The sequence below is a fragment of the Drosophila biarmipes genome, unplaced genomic scaffold (genome assembly GCF_025231255.1).
Source record: "Drosophila biarmipes strain raj3 unplaced genomic scaffold, RU_DBia_V1.1 ptg000005l, whole genome shotgun sequence".
Classification (NCBI taxonomy): domain Eukaryota; kingdom Metazoa; phylum Arthropoda; class Insecta; order Diptera; family Drosophilidae; genus Drosophila; species Drosophila biarmipes.
In genome coordinates this window covers 3,027,563-3,050,522 of record NW_026114527.1, presented here as the reverse complement: position 1 = coordinate 3,050,522, position 22,960 = coordinate 3,027,563, and the positions used below count along the sequence as shown (strand labels likewise).

At 38.3% G+C, this 22,960-nt stretch overlaps 1 protein-coding gene across 2 annotated transcripts in view; it reads left to right on the top strand.

Annotated features, from left to right (window-relative positions):
- LOC108030486 (UDP-glucosyltransferase 2) overlaps positions 1 to 22,960 on the top strand; it is a 167,595-nt gene that overhangs the window by 43,983 nt on the left and 100,652 nt on the right. Inside the window, exons 2-3 of one of the 2 annotated variants that reach the window (XM_044091406.2) lie at positions 16,357 to 16,439; positions 16,512 to 16,569. In XM_044091406.2, the coding sequence (XP_043947341.1) occupies positions 16,361 to 16,439; positions 16,512 to 16,569 (137 nt within the window). In that variant the 5' untranslated portion in view covers positions 16,357 to 16,360. Of the gene's footprint in view, positions 1 to 16,288; positions 16,440 to 16,511; positions 16,570 to 22,960 lie in introns of those variants that run through there. The other variant, XM_050889728.1, reaches the window with a different exon arrangement.

The following is a 22,960-nucleotide window of genomic DNA, read 5'->3' as shown; positions in this document are numbered from 1 at the left end:
AGCTTCTATTGCTACCAACGTAATGAGGTCGTGATTAAGTCAAACGTATGCCTCAACTGCCTGAGCAAATCACACATGCTTGCCCGCTGTTCAAGTGTAAAGAATTGCTACCACTGTGGACAACACCATCATTCTCTACTTCGTCCGACAGCGGCGCCAAGCATCAACCAAGCATCCCAACCTTACTTGCCGACCGTATCATTCAGTCAACCACATATCGCTTCGATTATGAACACCGACACTTCACCAGTTAGCCCCCTTGCTAGTCCAAACCTCCAATGATATTCTTCCACAGCCTCCCATGCAACGCGACAGAATATCCGGTTGGCTACCGCACGGATTATTGTCTGCCACCCCCAGAGCGGCGCTTAAGCGTCAATAAATGCCCTCATCGATCAGGGGTCGGAAGCTACAATAATCTCAGAGCATACCGTCCAAGCTCTCCAACTTCCACGATGCAAAATCAGTGAACCCAAATCGGAAATCCAGACGAACCTATTGCACAAAATTCTCACCTATATTGGATGATACTCGGCAAGTTACAGATTTAATCCACACATTTTATATTCGCTGTTATTAAACCGCTCTAGATACGGAATTGAATTTGAAGAACTTCTGCGAAATAGAATCTGTCCCAAGCCGATCACTTCACTCTGACGAAGAGCGGTGGTGTGAGTTCTTCTTTAAGGAAACGCACACACGTCAACTAAGGCGTACCTTTCAAATGACATTGCTTTAGAAAAATCGCATCAAGTCGCTTTAAACAGGTTTCTTCAATTAGAGCGGCGTTAACGGGATCCAGACAAATAGATTCGTTACAAGGGGGGAATCGAAGAATATTTTGAATTGGGACAAATTACACCAGCAGTCTCTAGTGAGAGATCAACAGTCAGTACCTTCCTCATCACGCTGTCTATAAAGAAGACAGTACCGCTTCACTTGCAGAAGATGAACGCGAAAATTATCCACTGGCGGAAGAGGTCCTTAAGCACGAAATCTACGTCGACGATATTCTCTCTAGTGATCACACTATCTCAGCAGCACAAAAAAAGAGCTTACAAGACCAGAACGCTCTAAAATCCGCAAATATGGAATTAAGAGAATGGTCTAGCAACGACATAGCGCTCGTAGACAGCATTCCTTCATCAAACCGATGCAATCAAACTTCACGAAGCTGGGACAGCTCTGATACAGTCAAAACTTTAGGAATGCATTGGTTACCTTACCAAAACTGTTTCACCTAAAAATCGCTCATATTCTCATTTCAGCAAAATTCTAAAGGAATGGCACACCTACATTCCGAGGACGATCGCAAGCACTTAGGATGGGATGACCCAGTGCCCAGTTCCATCGCTAACAAATGGAAAAGGTTCCGTGTCTATCTGGAGGACATCATCAAAATCCGAATACCTCGCAGCGTACGGTATACGACAGACTTTAGCCATGATATCCAGTTGCATGCTTTCTGCGACGGTTCCTCTCACGTCTACGCAGAGGCGGTTTACATGCGCATCCCCCAACCGGATTCATCGTTTTATACCACTCTCATCACTGCAAAATCCAAAATCTCTCCAATGAAACCCGAGGACCGAAGTATGCGGCATTGTTCTGGCAATCAAACTAACTAAATGGGTAGTAGCAAACCATCGTTGGACGTTGAACGCTCAAATCTCCGTTACATACTTGACGAACGCCACGATCGTTTTCCACTGGATCAAAGGAGATGTTACTAGATGGAAAGCGTTCGTCGCCAATCGATGCCCACATTCTGGACCACAGATTGGAGACATGTTCCCACGGCGGATAATCTAGCCGACAGCGCCACGAGAGGACTATCCCCATCAGAAATCTCCATCTCTGATCTCTGGTGGCACGGACCATCATGGTTGAGGCAACACTCCAGTGAGTCGCCGGACACAGAGGTACCGAACATAAAGTTGATGAGTTGTCCCTAGAAGCAAAATCTTTTCGGGTTCGCTTGCACACCACCCAAGTAGACTTAATATCATTGAGCGGTTTTCGACTTCCACCAAACTCGTTCGAGTCTCAGCTGTCGCCGGAGGAACTGGACAATGCACTTCGCTGCATCGTAAAAATAGAACAAGCCGAAACCTTTCAATCCGACATGCAGGCGATCCTCGCAGAAAATCCTCTGCCTCCAAAGACCATCCTAAAAAATCTCATCCCTTTCTTGACGGCGGCATCTTACGCGTTCGCGGTCGTCTCAAACATTCCAACCTTTCTTTCGATCGCAAACATCCAATCATCTTACCGCAGCGTCATTTCTTTACAGAGATGGTAATTCAGAACTCCCATCAAGCTACCCTGCATGGCAGCGCTCATTTTACTCTAGCCCACACGAGGTACAAGTTCTGGATTCCAAATGGAAGACAAGCCATTCGAACAAATCTCAAAAAAGCAATACGTGCTTCCGCGCGTCACAAGGTCAACCCACCGAACCGCCCATTCATTGCTACCGACGTCGATTATATCGGGGCAATAGAAATCAAGGTAGCACGGCTTCGTGAGACAAGTACTTACAAGGGATACATCGCTATTTTCGTCTGCTTGGATACGAAGGCAGTTCAGGCACCTGGAAGCGGTTGCCGGACTCTCATCAGAACTCTTAGCATTTTCTCGTTTTACTGGTCGCCGAGGACCAGTTCAACTTATGTACAGCAATATAAGTTATTAGCAAGCGCACCACAGGCGGATCGCGACTACGCTACGTGCCCTAAACGGCATTTCACTCCGCCATACTCCCCCAATTTTGGAGAACTTTGGGAGGCCGGGGTCAAGTTCTTCAAGCATCACCTAAAAAGGATTAACGGAAGTCACAAGCAAACTTATGAGGAACTCGCAACGGTGCTTATCAGGACTGAAGCTTGCCTAAACGCTTAGCCCCTTTGTCCGCTAACAGCTGATCCAGACGACTTAAAAGCTCTCAAGCCGGCACATTTTCTGATTGGTGACACCCTGCTCGCACTTGCCCATTGTCGCCCTCAAAACCCGTCATACCGTGAGCAATTTTTGTCCCATCTAAATTTGATCCGTCAGTTATGGACGCAATGGAGCCAAGATTGGCTGTCCCATCTTCAAACTCGCCCAAAATGGTTTTAGGAAAAGGAGAATTTTGAAATCAATGAATTAGTACTCATCAAGGACGATCAACTGCCTCCATCGCAATGGACGCTCGGTAGAATTACCAGTCTCCATCCTGGACAGGATTCACTCGTTCGAGTTGTAACACTGAAAACAAAATCAGGCAGTCAAAAACTTTCCATCTCCAAGTTTTGTCGCCTGCGGATCCATATTAATAAAAACCAGCTGTGGCTCCCTTGATAATCAATTGCATCCGTGTGTCATTTCCCTTTCTCTTTGTCTTAGCAGCTACTAGTACAAGGGAATTCAGATCCAGAATCCTGAACAACACATGTATCATGCTGATTTCGCATTGGCGGGCGGCATGTTCAGTCCCACGGTACTTAGTTCATATACACAGCTGATACTGTGTATCTGAAGATAAAGTTCAGGACATCTGGCAACTCTACAGAGCTTGCGAAAGGAAGAAGAGAACTACGAGCTTCAGCGACCGGAACAACATCATCTGCTTTTACCTTCTTTCCATTGCGACCCTTTTATTTGTAAAGTTAATTAATGATCAAGACTGAAGTGTACACACTATAAGATAATGAATTAAAGGATAAACTGTTGTCTTTGAACTTCAGTCGTTTACCTACTCCCAAGAGCACCTCTTACTTACAGCCGTACATATCATATTCAGCACGGCGTCATAAATTAACAATCATAATATTTTAACTTTTCTGTTTTACCTTTACCTATTCCAACACTCCCTTTTCTATATTTATTATAGCTCCAATTTGTTTAGTAAATTGAATCCAATTAGAAGATCAAATTCTAATCCTTCTATTTCATTAAATATATATCATGTTTCAAATATATTTTTAATATGGTAATACTTAATAATTGAATACCCATTAACTGTAGTTACCTTTTTATATATTGATTATTAATTCTTATTTTCAAAAATTACATTTTTTTTATATAACAAGCAGTGGCTGTGTATCTATTAAAATCTTTAACTGCTTCTAGGTTTTTCTGTATATCCTGTTTACTCTAGGCTTTTATTTAAAGAGTACAAAGCTAAAAAAGATACTTCGATCAAGGGATGCAAAATTTTGGTTGAAGTTTTAATAAAAAGGAAAACTTAAACAATATTTAGTCTATTTTTGTTTTTTTTAAACCATACATTATTTTTCTTCAAACGGTATATACTGACTTATGCCCAACTCTCTACGACTGCCGGTCTCCTTCGTCCAATTAATTTTTTTTATCGACATTTTCGACGACAGACCTTCCGTAGCGTGACGCATCTTTGACCAATTATGTATACAGCAGAACGAAAAAGTTGAAAACATCGCTGTGCGGTCGAAATGGAAACGGTATCGGGTACATAAGCTACACAAATTTTATTGGCGGCTTGAGATGCATTAGTACTGTAAAATATGCCTTATTTTCTATTCATTTATCGTTATGTTTTCGACATGGAGTCACGTGAGTGGCATGACCCGATGCGACGAATGAAACTAAAGAAATTGTGAAGTTTCTGAAGATAAGGTAAACAATTACCTGCATAAAGCCTCCTATTGACTATGACAATATTTTTTTAGTAACTCATTAATAATAGCCGGGAAAGTGCATGTCTTGTATTGTATTGTATATTATTTTATCTTCCTATTTTCAGCCATAGCTGTAAGCTTGCGTTTGAGCACCAGTAGGGTTAATGCTGCTGAAATATTGAAAAAAATACCAACAGTATGAATATTTTTTTGACAAAATCAATTTTGCGACTTTTTGTTTGTTAGATGTAAAATGTCTGGAGCTTTTCCCACTCCTGAAAATCTTCAGCGCTGGGAAAGACAGAAGTTATTGTACAACCTTTGTTACATATGGAACATATGGCATTTGGACACCCTACGGCAATAAAACGCAGATGCTGTTAAAACTAGCTTACAGCTCAAGTGCCAGTTCTGGAACTACAGTTTCTACAGTAGAAATTTCTTTGGGACCTAATAATTTTTCAAAAGTACCCGCTATGGAGTGCTAGTTTCAAGCAACAAGTAGTACCTCTCGCAGAAAAAGAAACCCTCCAAACTGCAGCAAAGAACCAGCCATCATCTTCTTTATGTAAGCGAAGCTAATGTAACAATGCCAAAATCGCTTGTTCAAATCAGGCTTCGACGTCTAAAAACTACGCAACAACAGCTTCGCACCTTTAGCTGGCGCAAAGTTCAAGACAATATGATCTGATGAAGCCCATATGTGTTCCAAAGGTTGCTAATCTCCTCTCTCTAAATGAACCCTACGTGGAAAAGGCTACTCGCAATAAGGACCTCGTACACTGTTATAAATAGCAAAATTTTGGACACACTTAAAATTGTTGCTTTATAAAGCCTGTTTGTGGGAGTGAGATCATCCTGCCAACTCCAAATCGTGTGAGTCGCATCTTAACAACTAATGCTTGAGTGAAAACTGGGAAGAAACTTATCCTGCAGGCTGTAAGGCTGCAAACTTCAGGGTCAACTTCTCAAGCTAGTCATGGAAAATATTCAGTCAAACCAGGCTTTCGTGATCTAGTTCAGGTTCTTATTTCTAGGATATGAGTCTCAGCTAAAAAATCGGATTATGGAATGCAAGAGGAATAGTAAGCAAAAGTAAAGAACTTCGTTTTTCTTGATAGCTCAATCGACATAATGCTCATTAGTGCGTCCCGGTCATAAAATGTACCATCCTGGTTATGACCAATAATTTGCCAATCATACTAGCAACACTGCTAAAGGCGGTTCTAATATTTTTATCAAGACCAACATTATCCATACTCAGATTGTCTCTACTACGCGAGTCCTTAAAATAAGTTCATTGTATCTTCCTCCCAGTGGGTCCTACTGGGCAACCCACCTTTTGTTCTTCGTTGGCTTACGCCAACAACTATTGACTTTTTCATAGTAAATTGAGTACACCTCAACAAACCCCGATCGAAACAAATACAAGGCCAGCATCTCCGTTTAAAAGTTTAAATAAACCCTGGGCAGAAGCATAAGTAAACACTGTGTGAAAAGTTTTTATGGAACAGTTAACGATTTCGGTGTTCTTCTGGACCCTAAACTTAAATTTGACTGCTACATAATATCCACTGTTAACAAAGCCGTTAGTGTTCATGGCTTTAAACGCGTTAGTCAAAAGAATTTGATGACCCTTATACGACCAAATTATTATTTACCACCCAAGTCTGTCCTATTTTGGATTCCACAATATCAAGTGCACATCGACCGTATTGAGTCGGTACAAAAAAAATGTCTTGTATTTGACCTGCGTAGTTTGAACTGGGATCAAAACGTAAGGCTACCTACCTACCAGTGTAGATTACAATTGCTTAATTTACCTACAGTTGTAAATCGTAGAACAAAGCTTGGTACTATTTTTATACAAAATATTGTAAGACGTGACATTGATTCTGCAGATCTTTTAAACCGCCTAACATTTAATATTCCTGTTAGACTAGCACGAAATTATTATCCTCTACATTTGCCACGATATAGAGCCCTTTCGCGTTCTATGTAATAAATTTAACAACCTTTATCATTTAATTTGCATTTCAACATCTATCCCGGTATTAAAAACTAATATTTCCTTCATTCTTAGTTGTGCCTTTTATTTTCTTTTGTGTTCTGTCTCTATTTGTTTTACGTATCTTTCTCGAGAGCTTTTTTGCACAAATTGAAATAGGGTGTCGTTGGGCCACTTCTGTGTACTGTTCGAAGTGCAACAACGTTCATCATGTAAGTATACTGCTGCGAGAGCTGCTATCAAGAACCAAATGCAACCACCGGACCAAAATATGTTTAATTTGCTCCCACAAAATGCATTAGTCAATTTCGCTCTGGAAGCCTTCTAAGCAAGCTAAAGATCGAACTAGCGCCATATCTTTTCCACCTCTTTCAAAGATTTTTATCGGAAAGGAAAATTAGTGTTGTTGTCGATGGCAAAAAGTCGTGAAAACGTCCAATCTCAGCCGGTGTACCACAAGGCAGCTTACTAGGCCCGACACTTTACTCACTGTATATGTCAGATATTCCTGCGGTTGTACCGAAGTTGATAATGATGACATGCTCATCGCAAAGTACGCCGACGACATAGCGGTTATGATCAGGATCTTAGACATTGCAACAACAGATAGGAATATATATAAAAAGCAACAAATGTGATGGTGTCACATTCTCCACAAGGCGAAAAAACCTCAAAGGCATGTCCATGCTCGGTTCTGAAACATAGCGTCTAAGTCGAAACTGAACAAAATATGTATAGTGCAAAGCAAGATTGTCAGGTCGATTTGTAATGCCCCACCGTTCATAAGAATCATAGATATAGAAAGCCATAGAAATCCCATAGATAGGAGTTGTTTGTCGTACGCATGCTAAAAACTACTTCAGACACCTTGGCTCTCATTCTAACTCCTTGGCAAAGAGGCTAACAAGGAGACCAACAAGAAGAAGTCTTAAAAGATACCATCCCCTTGATCTTCCATTATGATATATTTACCACCATCGAAGTCTGCTGTAATTAAATTGTAAATGAAAATATTGAATAACCTTTTATACCAACATTTAGTTATGCCCTATATTTTAAATAAATACCTCAGTAAAATTGATATTTGTGCATCATATTTTGTTGGTTTATTTTTTAACTTTTACTTGTCGCATTTGTTATTAATAATTTCTTTTTCAATACGTAGTTGGTATTGAAATTTAATAAACATGGTTTTTATTAAATTATGAAATGTTTAATACATAAAAAATTTAATTGAAAAAATTCTTCAGCGAAAGTTGATATTTGTTCAAAATTGAAAAAAAACCCAAAATATTAAGGAACTAAGTAATATTTTTTAACAAAATGACTTAAGATTATTATTTTAATAAGGGTATTGAATCTCCGTTTTGTTGTACTACCAATTCTAAACGTTGGGGCATTGAGTTCACCAAGTTTTGGAGCGTGTTTGTGTCGATGGCATCCCATTTTTTAACAATGGCTTCCTTCAAGGCATTCAATGAAACTTTTGATGACAGAATGCCACAAAGGTTCTCAATTGGGTTCAAGTACGGACTTTATGCTGGCTCATGCAGTAGGGGTATATTTCTTGATTCCAGGAACGACATCGTATACCTCGCAACGTGTATAGGAGCGTTATCCTGTTGAAATATCCAGTCCTCGCCAGGCAATTCTTCTGCAAATGGTATAAGGTATCTAGGAGATCCGTATACATTTGCGCACTTATCCATCCAGGTACAAAGCATATGGGAGACTTTCCTTTAGCACTAAAAGCGGACCAAACCATAAGTGAGCCACCACCGTGATTTTGTTTATGGCAAGACTGTCTTGGATGCCTAGGTTCCAATACTTTTTGTTACCGTCTGGGCCGTCCAAATTAAACTTTTTCTCATCGCTAAAAGTAACTTTTTCAAATACATTTTCCCAAAATTTATACTTTTCATAAAATGCAAGCCTGGCCTTCTTATGTCTTGGTAAGAGCTTTGGTTTGTGCACCTTTGCATCATACTGCAAGTTCAAATCTGCAACTGCAATTCCGCTTTTATTTGTGCAAAACTCATTGTCTTAGCTGTTGCCAAGGCTCGAATGTGCCGTTTAGTGCGCGCGTCTATTTTCGAATTTGCACAAATATCAACTTTCTGTTAAACGTTTTGGTCCTAACGGGACCATAGATCAAAAGCAGATAACAAATAAATGCATAGAAACACGTTTAAAAGCATGCTAGAAAAAATATGTATACTCAAAAGATTAATACAGTTATTAGAATAACCGTTGTATCAAAAATAAGTTTTGAACAAATATCAATTTTACTGAGGTATAGTATCAAGTGCCTCGACTATCAGATACCCGTTACTCACCTTAAGGGAGCATTTATATTTAAGGCCGCCACTTCCGGAAATTTCAGTAGATGTTATATGGGCGCCAGACAGCTTTAAGCGTTTAAGCCGTTTGTGGGCGTTAGAGTGGGACTGGCAACATTTGTTTTAGGTCAGTCGATAGGTATTTATAAGACAAACACATTTCGGTTAAAATTTTGTTGATATTATAAGAACTGTAGGCGCTACATATTATCGCGGATTATGTGCGTTAGAGTGAGCGTGGCACCCCGTTGCGCTGCACAGGAATCTGCATGCCAAGTCTAACTGTTCTAGCTTTTATAGTTACCGAGATCTCAGCGTTCATATGGACAGACGGACACAAATAGATCGACTCGGCTGGTGATCCTGATCTAGAATATATATACTTTATGGGGTCGGAAACGCTTCTTTCTACCTGTTACATACTTTCCGACGAATCTAGTGTACCCTTTTACTCTACGAGTAACGGTTATAAAAAAAAAGAGTTTATGAGAGTTTCCGAACAGTTATGGCTGTCTGACGAGTGTGTAGATGAGTACCTAGCCTTCAAAGAAAAACAAAAATTTTGGAAAATGGTGATACACTTGATTCAGCAATGCTCAAACTTCTTTAGCCCGTCTGAAAAACAAATTTTCTCAAGGTCTGCAAAATAGGCCTCTGTGGCAACGACGACCACCTCATTCGACGCAAATTTCTGTCCACCGAGTGACTTTTTCAAGCTTGGAAACAAAAAGAAGTCACACGGGGCTAAACCTGTAGAATATGGTGGATGGGGTAGCAGATCGTAGCCCAATTCGGCCTTTGCGAGGGCAAAAGTGTGAGCCGGTGTGTTGTCGTGATGGAAGAGCCGATGATGGGGCCGTATTTTCTGCAATTCGGCGGCGAATCCACCAATAATTCGGCATAGTACAACCCTCTGACCGTTTTGCTCTTCTCCAGGTAGTCAAAGTAGATCACACCTTGTAAATCCCAGAAAACGGTGGCCATCACCTTTCCGGCCGATGGGACAGCCTTCTTCGAAGCAAGTGGGAAAATAGGAAAAATAACAAACAAAATATAGCTTCGTTGTTATTTGACATATTATTCTATAATATTGGGAATATAATTTTTTATATTTTTATAAATTTCGAATTAATATTAATAAAAATCGGAGAAGTCTAACATATAGCTGGCAAAGAAACGGTCAGAGAAAAATTATTAAAAAGAAAACTCCGGTAGATTGCAATTTATTTTATTACTTCAACATCACTCTGGACGGCATTCCACGTAGTGACACCTTAACTGTCAAAATCAGATGCTCCGTTCAAAAGTAATACGCATAACAAGATTTTCGGGGTCCTCTCAAATTGAAAATTTTATCTTGTTTTAGACGATGTTCATCAGCTCAATATCAGAAACATTAGTTTTACCACTTTTCGAAAAATTAACTATTTTGGTGAGAAAACAGCTATAAATAGCTAAATGTTGTATGTATGTTGAATAGTGTTTATATTCTCTTTGCCCGGAACATGTGAAGTATTTAAGCTACAGGCTTGTGCTATACGCCGTAAGAAAGGTATTTCGATATACTATGTACGTTTTTTAAATACGATTTGTTTAAATACCACCGTTTCAAAATTATGGTCCAAATGTTTTTTTATTTACATTTTTTTTAGCCTTTTTGAATGAAATATTAAGCTGTATAGCCCTTGAGATTCCTCAAGTTTTGGTATTCGACACATTTTTGTAAAAATAGCCGTTTCAGGCTAAAAAAAATATAGTGGCGATCGCAACTTCAACAAACAAAAGTTTAAATATCCCCTTTTTTTGCTCTACTAAACTGAGTAACGGGTATCTGATAGTCGAGGTACTCGACAATAGCGTTCTTCCTTATTTTAAACTACTACCGTAACTATTTAGAACAAAGATCCTCGACCCAATAAAAAACTATGAAGATAAAACTATAAGAACTCGAAAGTTAGGATTAATGAATAAGATCCTACCGCAGCGCAACTTTATTTTCACAGGGTACCACGCCCCTTAAATTTGAGTATTTTTGTAAAAGTGTCAATTAAAGTTTATTTAATATTAAGTATTTTAGTATATATTTAAATGTTCGAGCCAATCGAATTGTTAGGACCGCTCAGTTGGCAGTAACGACAATTTAGCATTCAGATTATGAGCCGTTTATTCTCGGCTCTGGGTTAAAAAGTTTAGCTGTCATGTGATGTCTGGTTCTTGCGAACTTACGCTTTTGATGGCCTCCGCTGCTTTAGGTACTTCTGCCGCCGTTCGTTAGATAAGAGTTAAGTTACTGAGCTGGGGGAAGCGTCACCGTTTCTGGACTGGGGTAAGGAGGCGCCGAGCTCTCAAAAAAGCCGCCTTGCCAAGCACAGCCTTTCCTTTCTCCATCCCAAAACGGTCTCCATTTTACACAGTCACCTTTGACGCAAGCAAACCCCGAAGAAAACGACAAGTCATTGAATAATTATAATAATAAAATAATATATATAATAATAATATATTATAATATATTATAATTAATAAAATTACTTTTTAGTAGTTTTGATTTTGAAACAAATCGTTGTTTTTGTACAGTTTTTTTTGTTAAGATTCTAAATTAATGTTTATATTCTAGAATCTATTATTAGTTTTTCCTTAACATCATGCAGCCAAGGCTTTCCTCCCACATTGCCCTCTTTGTGATACATTTTGGTGCATTCATAAACTTAAATCCATGCACGTGCTTCCGACAGAAATAGCAGAAGACAATGGTAAACCTTTCTTTTGACAAGCACGAACGCACTGACAATAAGCCGAACGATTAGGCAGCCGACGAGACTAACTTGTATAATTGTACCATGCGCCAAGTGACGCCGCGTACTCGCATCTGGCGTAGCAACCTGTGTCACAGTTCGGAGAATTATGCTGTCCAGAACGTCTCCACGTAGCGTATTCCTTTGACTTTGATTTTGTTTGACGTTGAACACCACACCAGGGTCTAATCTCATTGTTTTATTATTATTTATCCACCAATTTTCAGATCGTACCTATGACAGCTACATGATTAAGTCGTCCAATTTTGATCAAATATATTCGAAATTTAAAACTAATTAAAAAATGTTATTTGAAAGCGTAGGAGGTTATATGTTAAAAAGGCCAAGGATATAAATTTTTCATATTATTTTCCCACCAATATAGCTGCCGTAGGAGCCAGCTATATGATACCGTAGTTCGATTTTGATAATATTAAATTTAAAATTTAGAACTAATTAAAAAAGAGTTATTTCCAAGCTTAGAGTGTTAAATAATAAAAAAAACACCACAGATATAAGTTGTCCGATCCGGCAGGTTCCGACCTAACGATCGGAAAATTAGTGGTAAAATTATATCTTGGGTGTTTTTTAACATATAACGTGCTAAGCTTGGAAATAACCATTTTTCATTGGTTCTGAATTTCGAATTAAATTTTATCAAAATCGGACGACTATACCATATAGCTGCCATAGGAACGATCGGAAAACTGGTGGGAAAATAATATGAAACAAATTATAGCTTTGGTGCTTTATGATATACATATAACCTTCTAAGGTTAGAAATAACATTTTTAAACAGTTCTGAATTTCGAATTAAATTTGATTAAAATCGGACAATTATATCATATAGCTGTCATAGGAACAATCGGAAAATTGGGGGGGGAAAATAATATGAAACAAGTTATAGCTTTGGGCCTTTTTGACATATTATCTTATAATATTGGGAATATATTTCTAATTATTTTTAAGAATTTCGAATTCAACTTAATAAAAATCGGACCACTCAAAAAAATGGTTTTAAAAAAGAACGAAAACAAAATTTTTTAATATCACTGAAGTCAGCAACAATCCTTAAAAATTTTAAATGGTGTTACTAAAGTTGATTATTTCCTATACAAACTTCAGCTTGCTGAAGTTAATTTTCTTTCTTGTTTTGACAAAATAAACAAGTATATTCCCAATATTACAAGACAATATGTCAAGAAGCCCCAAATCCATAATTTTTTTCATATTATTTTCCCATCAATTTTCCGATCGTTCCTATGATAGCTATATGATACATTCGTCCGATTTTAATAAAATTAAATTCGAAATTCAGAACTAATGAAAAATTGTTATTTCCAAGCTTAGAAGGTTATATGTTAAAAACATCAAAGATATAATATTACCACTAATTTTCCGATCGTTACTATGGCAGCTATAAGATATAGTCATCCGATTTTGATAAAATTTAATTCAGAAAGAAGACTTTTGGGAAAGTTTCAGCCCGATAGCTTCAAAATTGAGACAGAAGGACAGAAGGACGGACAGGCGGACATGGCTAGATCGACTCTAGTGACGCTGATCAAGAACATATAAGCTAAATGGGTCGGAAACGTCTCCTTCAGTGCGTTGCAAACTTCTGGATGAGATCATTAAACCCTCTGCAAGGGGTAGCACTAGTAGTTCGCAAGTTTAAAGCTGTTTCCCTGCAAGCTAGCGAGTTTTTTTTAAAGTGGTCATATATTTGCTAATATTGCCAGAAAAGTCAAATAGAGGTGAGATATGCACAATAATATTTAATGCTCATGCAGTGTTCTGAACTGGCAAATATGGCCATTTTGTTGATTCCTTTTAACCAGGAATTTTTACGGGAATGTTAAGGATCTAAAGAGCTATACAGCATAAAATTAAATTTGAAATCATTACAGCCGTTTTTGAACAACCAGAAAAAAGGCTTAAGAAAAAAAAAAACAAAAAACTTTCGCCTATGGTATTTTGACAAACTAGCAAGTTTTTTTAAAACTAGTAGAACTAATATTTCTTATATTGAGGTGTTTAACATCGTCTAAAACATATTTTTGGGACGAACGGAAAAACTGACAAACAAGATTATCTTTTCCTTGTCAAAAGTCCCCTAAAATCTAGTTTTTGCTTATTGCTTTTGAACGGAGCGTGACAGTTCAGGTGTCTTTCGACGCGTGAGATTACAAATACCGTACGATTGATGTAGCACTTTTTATTTCTTCGTTTATCGCCTTCGCACACTCTCCTCGTGCGCATTATTTACCTCGAAACAGTGTGTGGGTAAGTGTATTTATTTAGTATTTCGTATATTATTTTCTTTTCATCACAAAATTTGATATTAGTTGTCCGATCTGGCTAGTTCCGACATATGTATTTATTACCTGCAATAGAAAGACGACTTTTGGGAAATATTCAGCCCGATAGCTTAAAAACTAGTTTGCGTAGAAACGGACGAACAGACAGACGGACTAATACCAATAATAATATAATTGAGTCACTGTTGAAATGTTAAAAGTGAATTTTAGTCAGCAATTTACATTATGTAAGTTTGTGTCGTGTACTTTACATTCAACTCTGAATGTAAACAGCTAGCTGGTTTAATAAGCCCATCGACTTTTTGACATTAGTTCATGCACTTACCAAATGCTTTAATATAACTTTTTACTAAATGACGAAATCCTTTGGTTCGGTATAACATATGAAGGGAGTTTTACAAATCGAGGAGTCTTCTACGATGTTTATAGTAATAAACTGCTAAGCTAATAAGCTGTTTACTTTTTGTTTACCTTTCGCCGCTGTTTTTCCCAACACAATCAAAAGTTTGTCTTAATGTAAAATTCTTTTATTTATTGCGATAAAGTTTAATAAGGGTTTCACTTTTGCAATCGAACCATGACAGTGAAATTTAATTTGATCGAGATGTTTTTAGTGGTCGCCTTTGCAAACTCTCCTAGTGGGCTCAGTCTCAATGTGGAATGCCGTCCACAGTTAACACATTCGCACAATCGTTTGTGCGCTTCTTTATTAGTTACCCTGTAAAAATATAAAGAAGTTCCAATATTTCTGCAACAATTAAAAATTAGGCCTTAAATCTCTTATGTCCCTTAAATCGTTTGTTTTAATTTACAAACTGTTATTTTTTTAATAATAGAATACGTTGTCTTGTATAACCGTATCCATTTATTTTAGGGTAAGTGAGAGAATGCTCATCTAATGAAATTAAGCAATATGCGTGCCTGAGCGTAACGTGATGTAATGAAAAAAAAAACAATGTCTATAATTTTGAAATTCAAGCTGTAATATTTGTTGTTTTGTTGGGAATGACCATTTTATATTATCTAAAACAATTTTTAAAATTAATTTCAAACGTTAGGTACGGCTATTAAGCATTAAAAGCATACATTTATAATATTTTCGTCTTCGTCATAAGGCATTTCAGATTAAAAGACACTACATTTTTGTATGTAATTAATGACCCTGCTTAAGAATATATATACATTATGGTTTCGAAAACACTTATTCTCCCTGTTACACACTGTTCAACGAATCTAGTAAACCCTTTTACTCTGATAGTAACAGTATAAAAACAAAACAAAACTAATCAACTAACCATCTGATTAAAATCATTATCAATATTTTTTGAAGAATTAAACTATCAATGTCCGTCCGTCCGGATGAGTGCTGGGAAATGAACTCTATGAAAGCAAAAAAAATGGGATTATGCATGCTATTAAAGATATTCTAGTGCACAGCAAGATTATCTTATCAGGGTATAACGCCCATTCTAACGCCTACAAACTGCAAAGGTTTACGGCACTGACCTTTACCCACTAACATTAGGTTGTAAAAAAAGTCCTGCAGTATTTTTGTTGAATTTTTTAATTGGTAGATTGAGATGCATTTTTGCCTTTATCGTAGTACTGTAAAATATACCTTGTTTTATCTTTATTTTGCTCCATGCTTGCGACGTTAAAACTCACGAAGGACTAAAAAAAGACAACAAACAATCATAAATAAAAAAAGGCATGACCCGATGCGACGATTAAAACTAGAAGTACGCGCTTGCAGCGGCAACTAGCTAAAATACCGCAAGACTTTTTTGACAACCTAATGTATTTAAAAATTAAAAATGAAAACATCCATGTACATACATACTATAATTATAAAGTTAGTTAGCTGATAATCGGGAATCTAATTTGTCTTACATTCCTTCTTACTTAAAAAAAAAATTGAAAAATTTAAGAAAAGTTATAACGGCAGTATAATGATATAAAATTCGTTCGACCTCCCAAACAGCCCATTGCTATATTGCTCTTTTTTATATAATTTTAGTTTGTTTTGCTACCACTGTAAGAATATTAAAAGAGTACATTTAAACAGAATCGCAGCAATTATATGAACATTATATAATTTTGAGTAGAATACTTAACGCTCAATTAAGAGATTTAAAAACCCAGCTGGTCTATAAAGCCCAGCGATTTTTTGGTTGAAGTCCAAGTACTGATTTAACACTTCAAAGAATCGGAATCAAAATAAGCGGAATCAAATGAACAAAACTTTTTTTTTTGTAGCAAAATGTTTCGAAAAATTGGTATGTTCTTGATTATCGTGAGTTCCAGTGTAATGGCTGCAGACATCCTAATGGCTACACAAGGTAAGAGTATACTTAATTTAAACAAATATATTCAAGGAAAAAAAATTAAATCGTTTTTAAAAATATTTTTAGGTGGAACAAAGTCTCACAAGATACCATTCTGGGAGCTGGCGAAAGGACTAATTTCCAGGTATTTATGTATGTTAAATCGATTAATAACACTCATTCCTCGTCGAGTAATTGTGTTGCACAATGTACATTGTACATTTATTTCAAAAAAAGTTTTGCGACAAAATAATGAAGTATTCATGATCTAGATTACTAGCCAAAAAATATATGAGAAAAAGAGTTGCGACTTAACAAGCCGATTTTACTGATGTCAATAGGACAAGCCAGTTTTTTTTTAATGAAATTTTCCACGGTTTTATAAAAATCAAGAGTAAGAAAAAATGACCTAATTCAAAGTGTATTGTACAGACATCAAGTTGAATATACACTGGTTACAGTTCTTTTTTTATGTTGGTAGAACACCGACTTGCTATTGACAAATTAAACTGAACTCGCTTTCTAACTCCTATTTCATTTACGATCATATCTCGGCGTTGAGCTTTAGAGCTTTTTATGGGTGGACTTTATTGTTACTAAGAGACTTTCTGAATTGGACTTTGGAAACCAGACTTGGGTCCCGCAATCTGAGTAAGCAGCAGCTCATTCTAATTGTTTAGTCTCTACACAGAAAAAAAAACGAGTCAAGATCAATTTGATATGCTCATGGTAAGTTTGTGTTTTTTCGACAAATATCATTTTGACCATGAAATAAAGTCAAATTAATACCAAAAAATGTAATTTTTTCGAATATTTCTTGACATCGAAAAAGAGAGGATAGAGCCATATGGCGACGTTAATTACATGAGTGAAATCGAAATAGACCTATGCGAAATTTGACTTGGCTTACTTCAAACATGTTGCCTCGCTTGATCTACATGGTTTTCATGGCTTTTGAAATGAACGCCCGCGGAAAACATTGTGCGATAGTACGTCCCAAGGCAGAGTATGCTTTAAGTATTTAAGAATAATATATAAAATGTCTTTAAAGTTGGTATAACAAATCTGCATAAAAATAATTTCAGATTTCAATCAAAAAAATAAAAATAAATTTGTCACGGGAAGACCTCGAACCACTAACCCTTAGGCATGTGCATCAAAAGCGAAGCGCCAGCCTTCTAAACCACTCATTTTTTTCCCTAGTGAAACATGATTTAGTGCTTAGAAAAAAGTGATACCGCTATAATGTAAAAATGATATTACCCGAATTATTGTTTTTAACATTTTCGATTTCAAATTAATATTTGACATATTAGGGCCGAATTTATACTGGATTTCATCATATTGAGCATCATATCAAATCAATTTTTATACCCGTTACTCTACGGAGTATAAGGGTATACTCGTACTGTATCTGAGGGGGATTACTTTGAAGGGGACAACATTAATATTGATAAATAAATTAATAGTTTTTCTTGAAAATACAAAGTCACCTTAATTTTTGAACACACCTCGTATGTTAAAAAACACCAAAGATATAATTTTTTCATATTATTTTTCCACCAATTTTCCGATCGTTTCTATGGGTATTTATGGACTTGTTCACTGTGCCAATCGTGATATAAAATCATAATTTTGAAAATTCACTTATTAATAAATTATAACCGATAAACATATAAACAACAAATATGTTAAATTCCCACACAAATTATTTGTATTTACATTTACTAAAAATTATGCATTATTTAAATTGGTGTATAAAGGCTAGTCACTTTAATGGCCTCTTTGCCTTCACCCTCCTTTTTCAGGAAAGGCATATCGTGAAAGAGAGAGGGAAAACAGCATTTTTTGTACGTTTCCTCCCGCGAAAGAGAGCGACTCTCATTTGGCTCTGCTCGAGTCGTTCGCTTAAGCTGAGTTGTAGAACTGCAGGGTATCTTCTGCTTAATTAAGGGCTCAAACTGTGCCAAATCTTTTCTTTTTATTCTGCTCAACTAAGCGCTTAACCTGTGCTGAATCTTGTTTTTCACTACAAGAACTAATATTTTTTACTTAAATTGTTTCCGCCACTGCGTTTTCGGCAATCGTGTATTCCTCTTTTTTTAAAGTATTTGGTTAATGTTACCTTGGGTACTCCTCAGTTCTGCAGTCCCGTCGCCGGGACATGTCCTGGCGCAAAAAGCTGTTTTGTTTCTTTTTTTTCTGCCTAAAACTGTATGCTGCTGTCGACGTCAGCAGAGAATTCGGAGCAGCGTAGAAGACTTCCGACGAAAGCATTCCGGCAAAAAAGAGAAGCAGATCTTCGGATAGTACCCTCTCTTTCTGTGTCTAATAATCTGCCTGCCCTCGGCTGTCAGAGAGCAACCTTCGGCCGGTGCACTTTTTTGCGTCTCTCCGCTATGTTTAGAAATAAACCAAAAGAAGAAGAAGACCTGGTGCATTTTGTTTGAGTTATGAAAAGAGAAGCAGCGGCTGTTAAAATTGTGCACTGCGACACATTTAAATTTATTAATAAAAGTGATATTTTTTGAAAAAAAAAAAATCAAGTCAGGTAAGTGCTTTCTTAAGTTGAAGATGTTGTCCGTTGATCCACGTTTAAAGAACGTCCCATTTTGGGATTTTTTATAGGTTTTATAACAACCCAAAAAATTCTGGTTCCGTTACCCGAAAGTGGCGTGATGAAATCCCTCTAACAGTTTGAAAAGGTAAATAAAAATATAAAAAAAAACATAGACTTGCAAATAATAATTGTAAATCTACAGAAAATTTATGTAATTTAAATTCAATAATTTCCGATGGGATTTCCCTTGGCCGTTTCCCGTGCACCGGAAAGTGCATGGAAAAATCGCAAATTTACCATGGGATTTCCCTCGGACTTCAAAAAATTTCCTGTACATTTTCCCCTAGGAAAAGACGGACATCCCATACAATTTTCCTATGTCCCATCGGAATTCCGGGAGGTTTTCCCCGGGAAGCTTTTGTTTTGGAACTGAAGGGAAGCTTCAACTGCTTCATATAAGTAAACGCAAGTGAAATAGAAAAAAAGAGATGCGTACAGAAAAAAAAAGCAACATAAACGGGTTCCGCTAATAAGTTGTTATTCTGTTTTTTTCGGCATGTCCCGTTTGTATGTACAAATTAAATGATAAAGATATTCCCCCAGTGGATGTGATCGTGATTGCATGCATCCGTCCAGTTGAAGGAGATATCCAAATGCTGCCCTTAGGTTCGTGGGCGCAGGTCGACCCCGAGCGGTGGCGGTAATTAAGAAGCGGCCGGGTAGCTGGTCGCTGGCAGGTCTGTGGGCGCGGGGGAGTTGTTCCTCTATGCATGGGCACCCGGCCAGACGCTGTGTCAGCAGTTTGGCCGGAGCGAGCTGTCGAACGATCGGTCATTGCCGTCGCTCGGTTAACTTAGTTAACTAGTCCCCCCTCAGGAATGAGGCCGCCCTCGGCCGACCCTAGCCTGGCAATCATCTCTTTTAGCTGGGCCGTAGTTCTTCTGGCATGGGTGAATCGCCGGAAGGTTAATCCGATGCAGATCAGCGCGCAGCATATAGCTCCTGCAGTAAGCATTATCTGATGTAAGCGAAAGTCGCTGACCTCTTCTCAGAATCTTTTGATGTGTTCCAAATTACGTTCACTCAACCGATGAAGGTATGGAAGACTAAGGATGTTTCGTTCCATAGTGACGTTTAGGGAAGGCGAGTTGGCTACTCCTTTTCTGGGCTGTGTCATGGTTGGCAAATCGGGTTTCTTTGACTGTAGCACTCTCCATGAAGGTGATGATGTAGGTACCCTGTACGTGGACGTAGGTACCGTTGTCCACCCTCACACGGCGATCATTTACAATGACAATTCCATCGTCAACGTAAGTAACAGGATGCAAGTCACTTTGCTGAATTTCGCAGTGCGCAGTGCCGTTAGCGTGGAGCTCCTGGGCGCACGATTTTATCAGCGCCAGTTGGCAAAATTTAGCCCCTGGTGTTATGGAGCAGTTTTTTACCGTGCGGATCTCCCCGTTGCATTTCGCTATTATATTATCTTTCAGCTTGAGAATGGTGCCCTGATGGGACACAAGGAAAACGGTAATTTTGTTGCAGGCTGACTTAATTTTAGGAAATTTAATAACAAAATGTAAGATGTTAACGGATTGTAAAATTTTGACGGACGCCACGGACAAAACATCTTTGATGGCGGTCTCAGTGGGCTCTTCCGTCCACACATTTTCTAGGTCTGATCTAGTATGCTATTGCTAACGACATTAATTTTTGCAAGAGCGACTGCAAGCATTAAATTCTGCAGCTCCATTGGCATCATCCTATTACGAGTTAGTAACATCTCGTAAAGGTGTCCCGTATCAACTTGGGACTCTTTAGCCGACCTCAGAAGTTGATTGACAGTAGTGGATATTCTATTGATTTGGTCTTAGACTTTGATATTATTATTTAATTGCCTATTGTTTGCATTAATGAGTTGAAATTCGTTGAACTTAATTTTTTCAAAATCCTCGGCGTCTGGCGTTCTCGCCACTACCTTTAAGGCTGTACCTAGAAAGTCTAAACTCCTGGCTACTCTATGGTAGATGCTTAATAACTCGAGCAGATCGCGCAAGTGAGCTCAAGAGTGCGCCTAAGTTACGGTCAAGAAGAGTAGCAGGGGCATGGTTGAAAACCTGTAATTCGGATATACTGCATTGTTTGTTAAAGACGGGTTAGCCCACCACCAAAGCACAGAGAAACCAAATGATTAAAAATAATAGTAATGAAGAACTTATGTTAAGTGGCTAGGGATACAAGCAATGAAAAATGAAAGATTATCAGGGGAGCGAAAGCATGCTAACGCTTGGCCTACTTAAGGTTGTCTTTGTAGACCACCCTCCCTTTGATGAGGACTGTGGTCCCCATGTCCGCTTCCACTGTTTTCTCTTCTCATAACGGCGAAAGCTTGTTGCCTAGTCTCCTGTTGGATTTTACTAGGACTTTGTCGCCGACATTAAACACTCTGTTTTGCCGGGAGGCATTTTCCCTGCTTTTTAGCTTGTTCTGGGCATGCCTTATTCTGTTCTCTATATCGCACTGTGGGCCATTCGACTGAGAGACTACCACGTCTCTTGCCGATGACCGAATGTATAGATTTATTGTATGTTGTCGTGGCCAGTAAAATCAAATCTACGGTGTAGCTGATGCCTTTGTCGATTTTGAGGCATCTGGCAAGCTCCACTAGAGTGATGTGGAAACGTTCCACTTATCCGTTTGAGACGCTGTGGAGGGGCGGCGCATTCGAGATGCTAACGCCGAAGTGGTTTTCCAGTATGGTCAAAATAGTTTGCGAGTTCAAAGACGGTTCATTGTCGCAATATATGACTTAAGCTTTGGGGAAAACATTCATGAGTTGTAATAGGGCCGGTTTGAGATCCTCTATTGTTCTAGAAAGAATCGGTTGGACCATTGCTTTTTAACTTGTTCTGGGCATGCCTTATTCTGTTCTCTATATCGCACTGTGGGCCATTCGACTGAGAGACTACCACGTCTCTTGCCGATGACCGAATGTATAGATTTATTGTATTTTGTCGTGGCCAGTAAAATCAAATCTACGGTGTAGCTGATGCCTTTGTCGATTTTGAGGCATCTGGCAAGCTCCACTAGAGTGATGTGGAAACGTTCCACTTATCCGTTTGAGACGCTGTGGAGGGGCGGCGCATTCGAGATGCTAACGCCGAAGTGGTTTTCCAGTATGGTCAAAATAGTTTGCGAGTTCAAAGACGGTTCATTGTCGCAATATATGACTTAAGCTTTGGGGAAAACATTCATGAGTTGTAATAGGGCCGGTTTGAGATCCTCTATTGTTCTAGAAAGAATCGGTTGGACCATTGCTTTTTAACTTGTTCTGGGCATGCCTTATTCTGTTCTCTATATCGCACTGTGGGCCATTCGACTGAGAGACTACCACGTCTCTTGCCGATGACCGAATGTATAGATTTATTGTATTTTGTCGTGGCCAGTAAAATCAAATCTACGGTGTAGCTGATGCCTTTGTCGATTTTGAGGCATCTGGCAAGCTCCACTAGAGTGATGTGGAAACGTTCCACTTATCCGTTTGAGACGCTGTGGAGGGGCGGCGCATTGGAGATGCTAACGCCGAAGTGGTTTTCCAGTATGGTCAAAATAGTTTGCGAGTTCAAAGACGGTTCATTGTCGCAATATATGACTTAAGCTTTGGGGAAAACGTTCATGAGTTGTAATAGGGCCGGTTTGAGATCCTCTATTGTTCTAGAAAGAATCGGTTGGACCATTGCAAAATTTTGAAAACTTGTCAATGCATGTGAGGAAGTATTTCCTGCCTGTAGAGAAAAGTCTATGTGTAGCATCTCCCCCACCTGCGATGGGACTGGCGTTTCGAAGAGTTCCTGTTTTTTTGGAAGCCTGTCGTATTTCGCTTTAGCGCAGGTCTTACAGTTAGCGACGATTTCGTTAGCTAACTTGGCCATTTTCGGGAAGTAGTACTCTGAGAGTACCTGTTTCACATTTTCTTGGG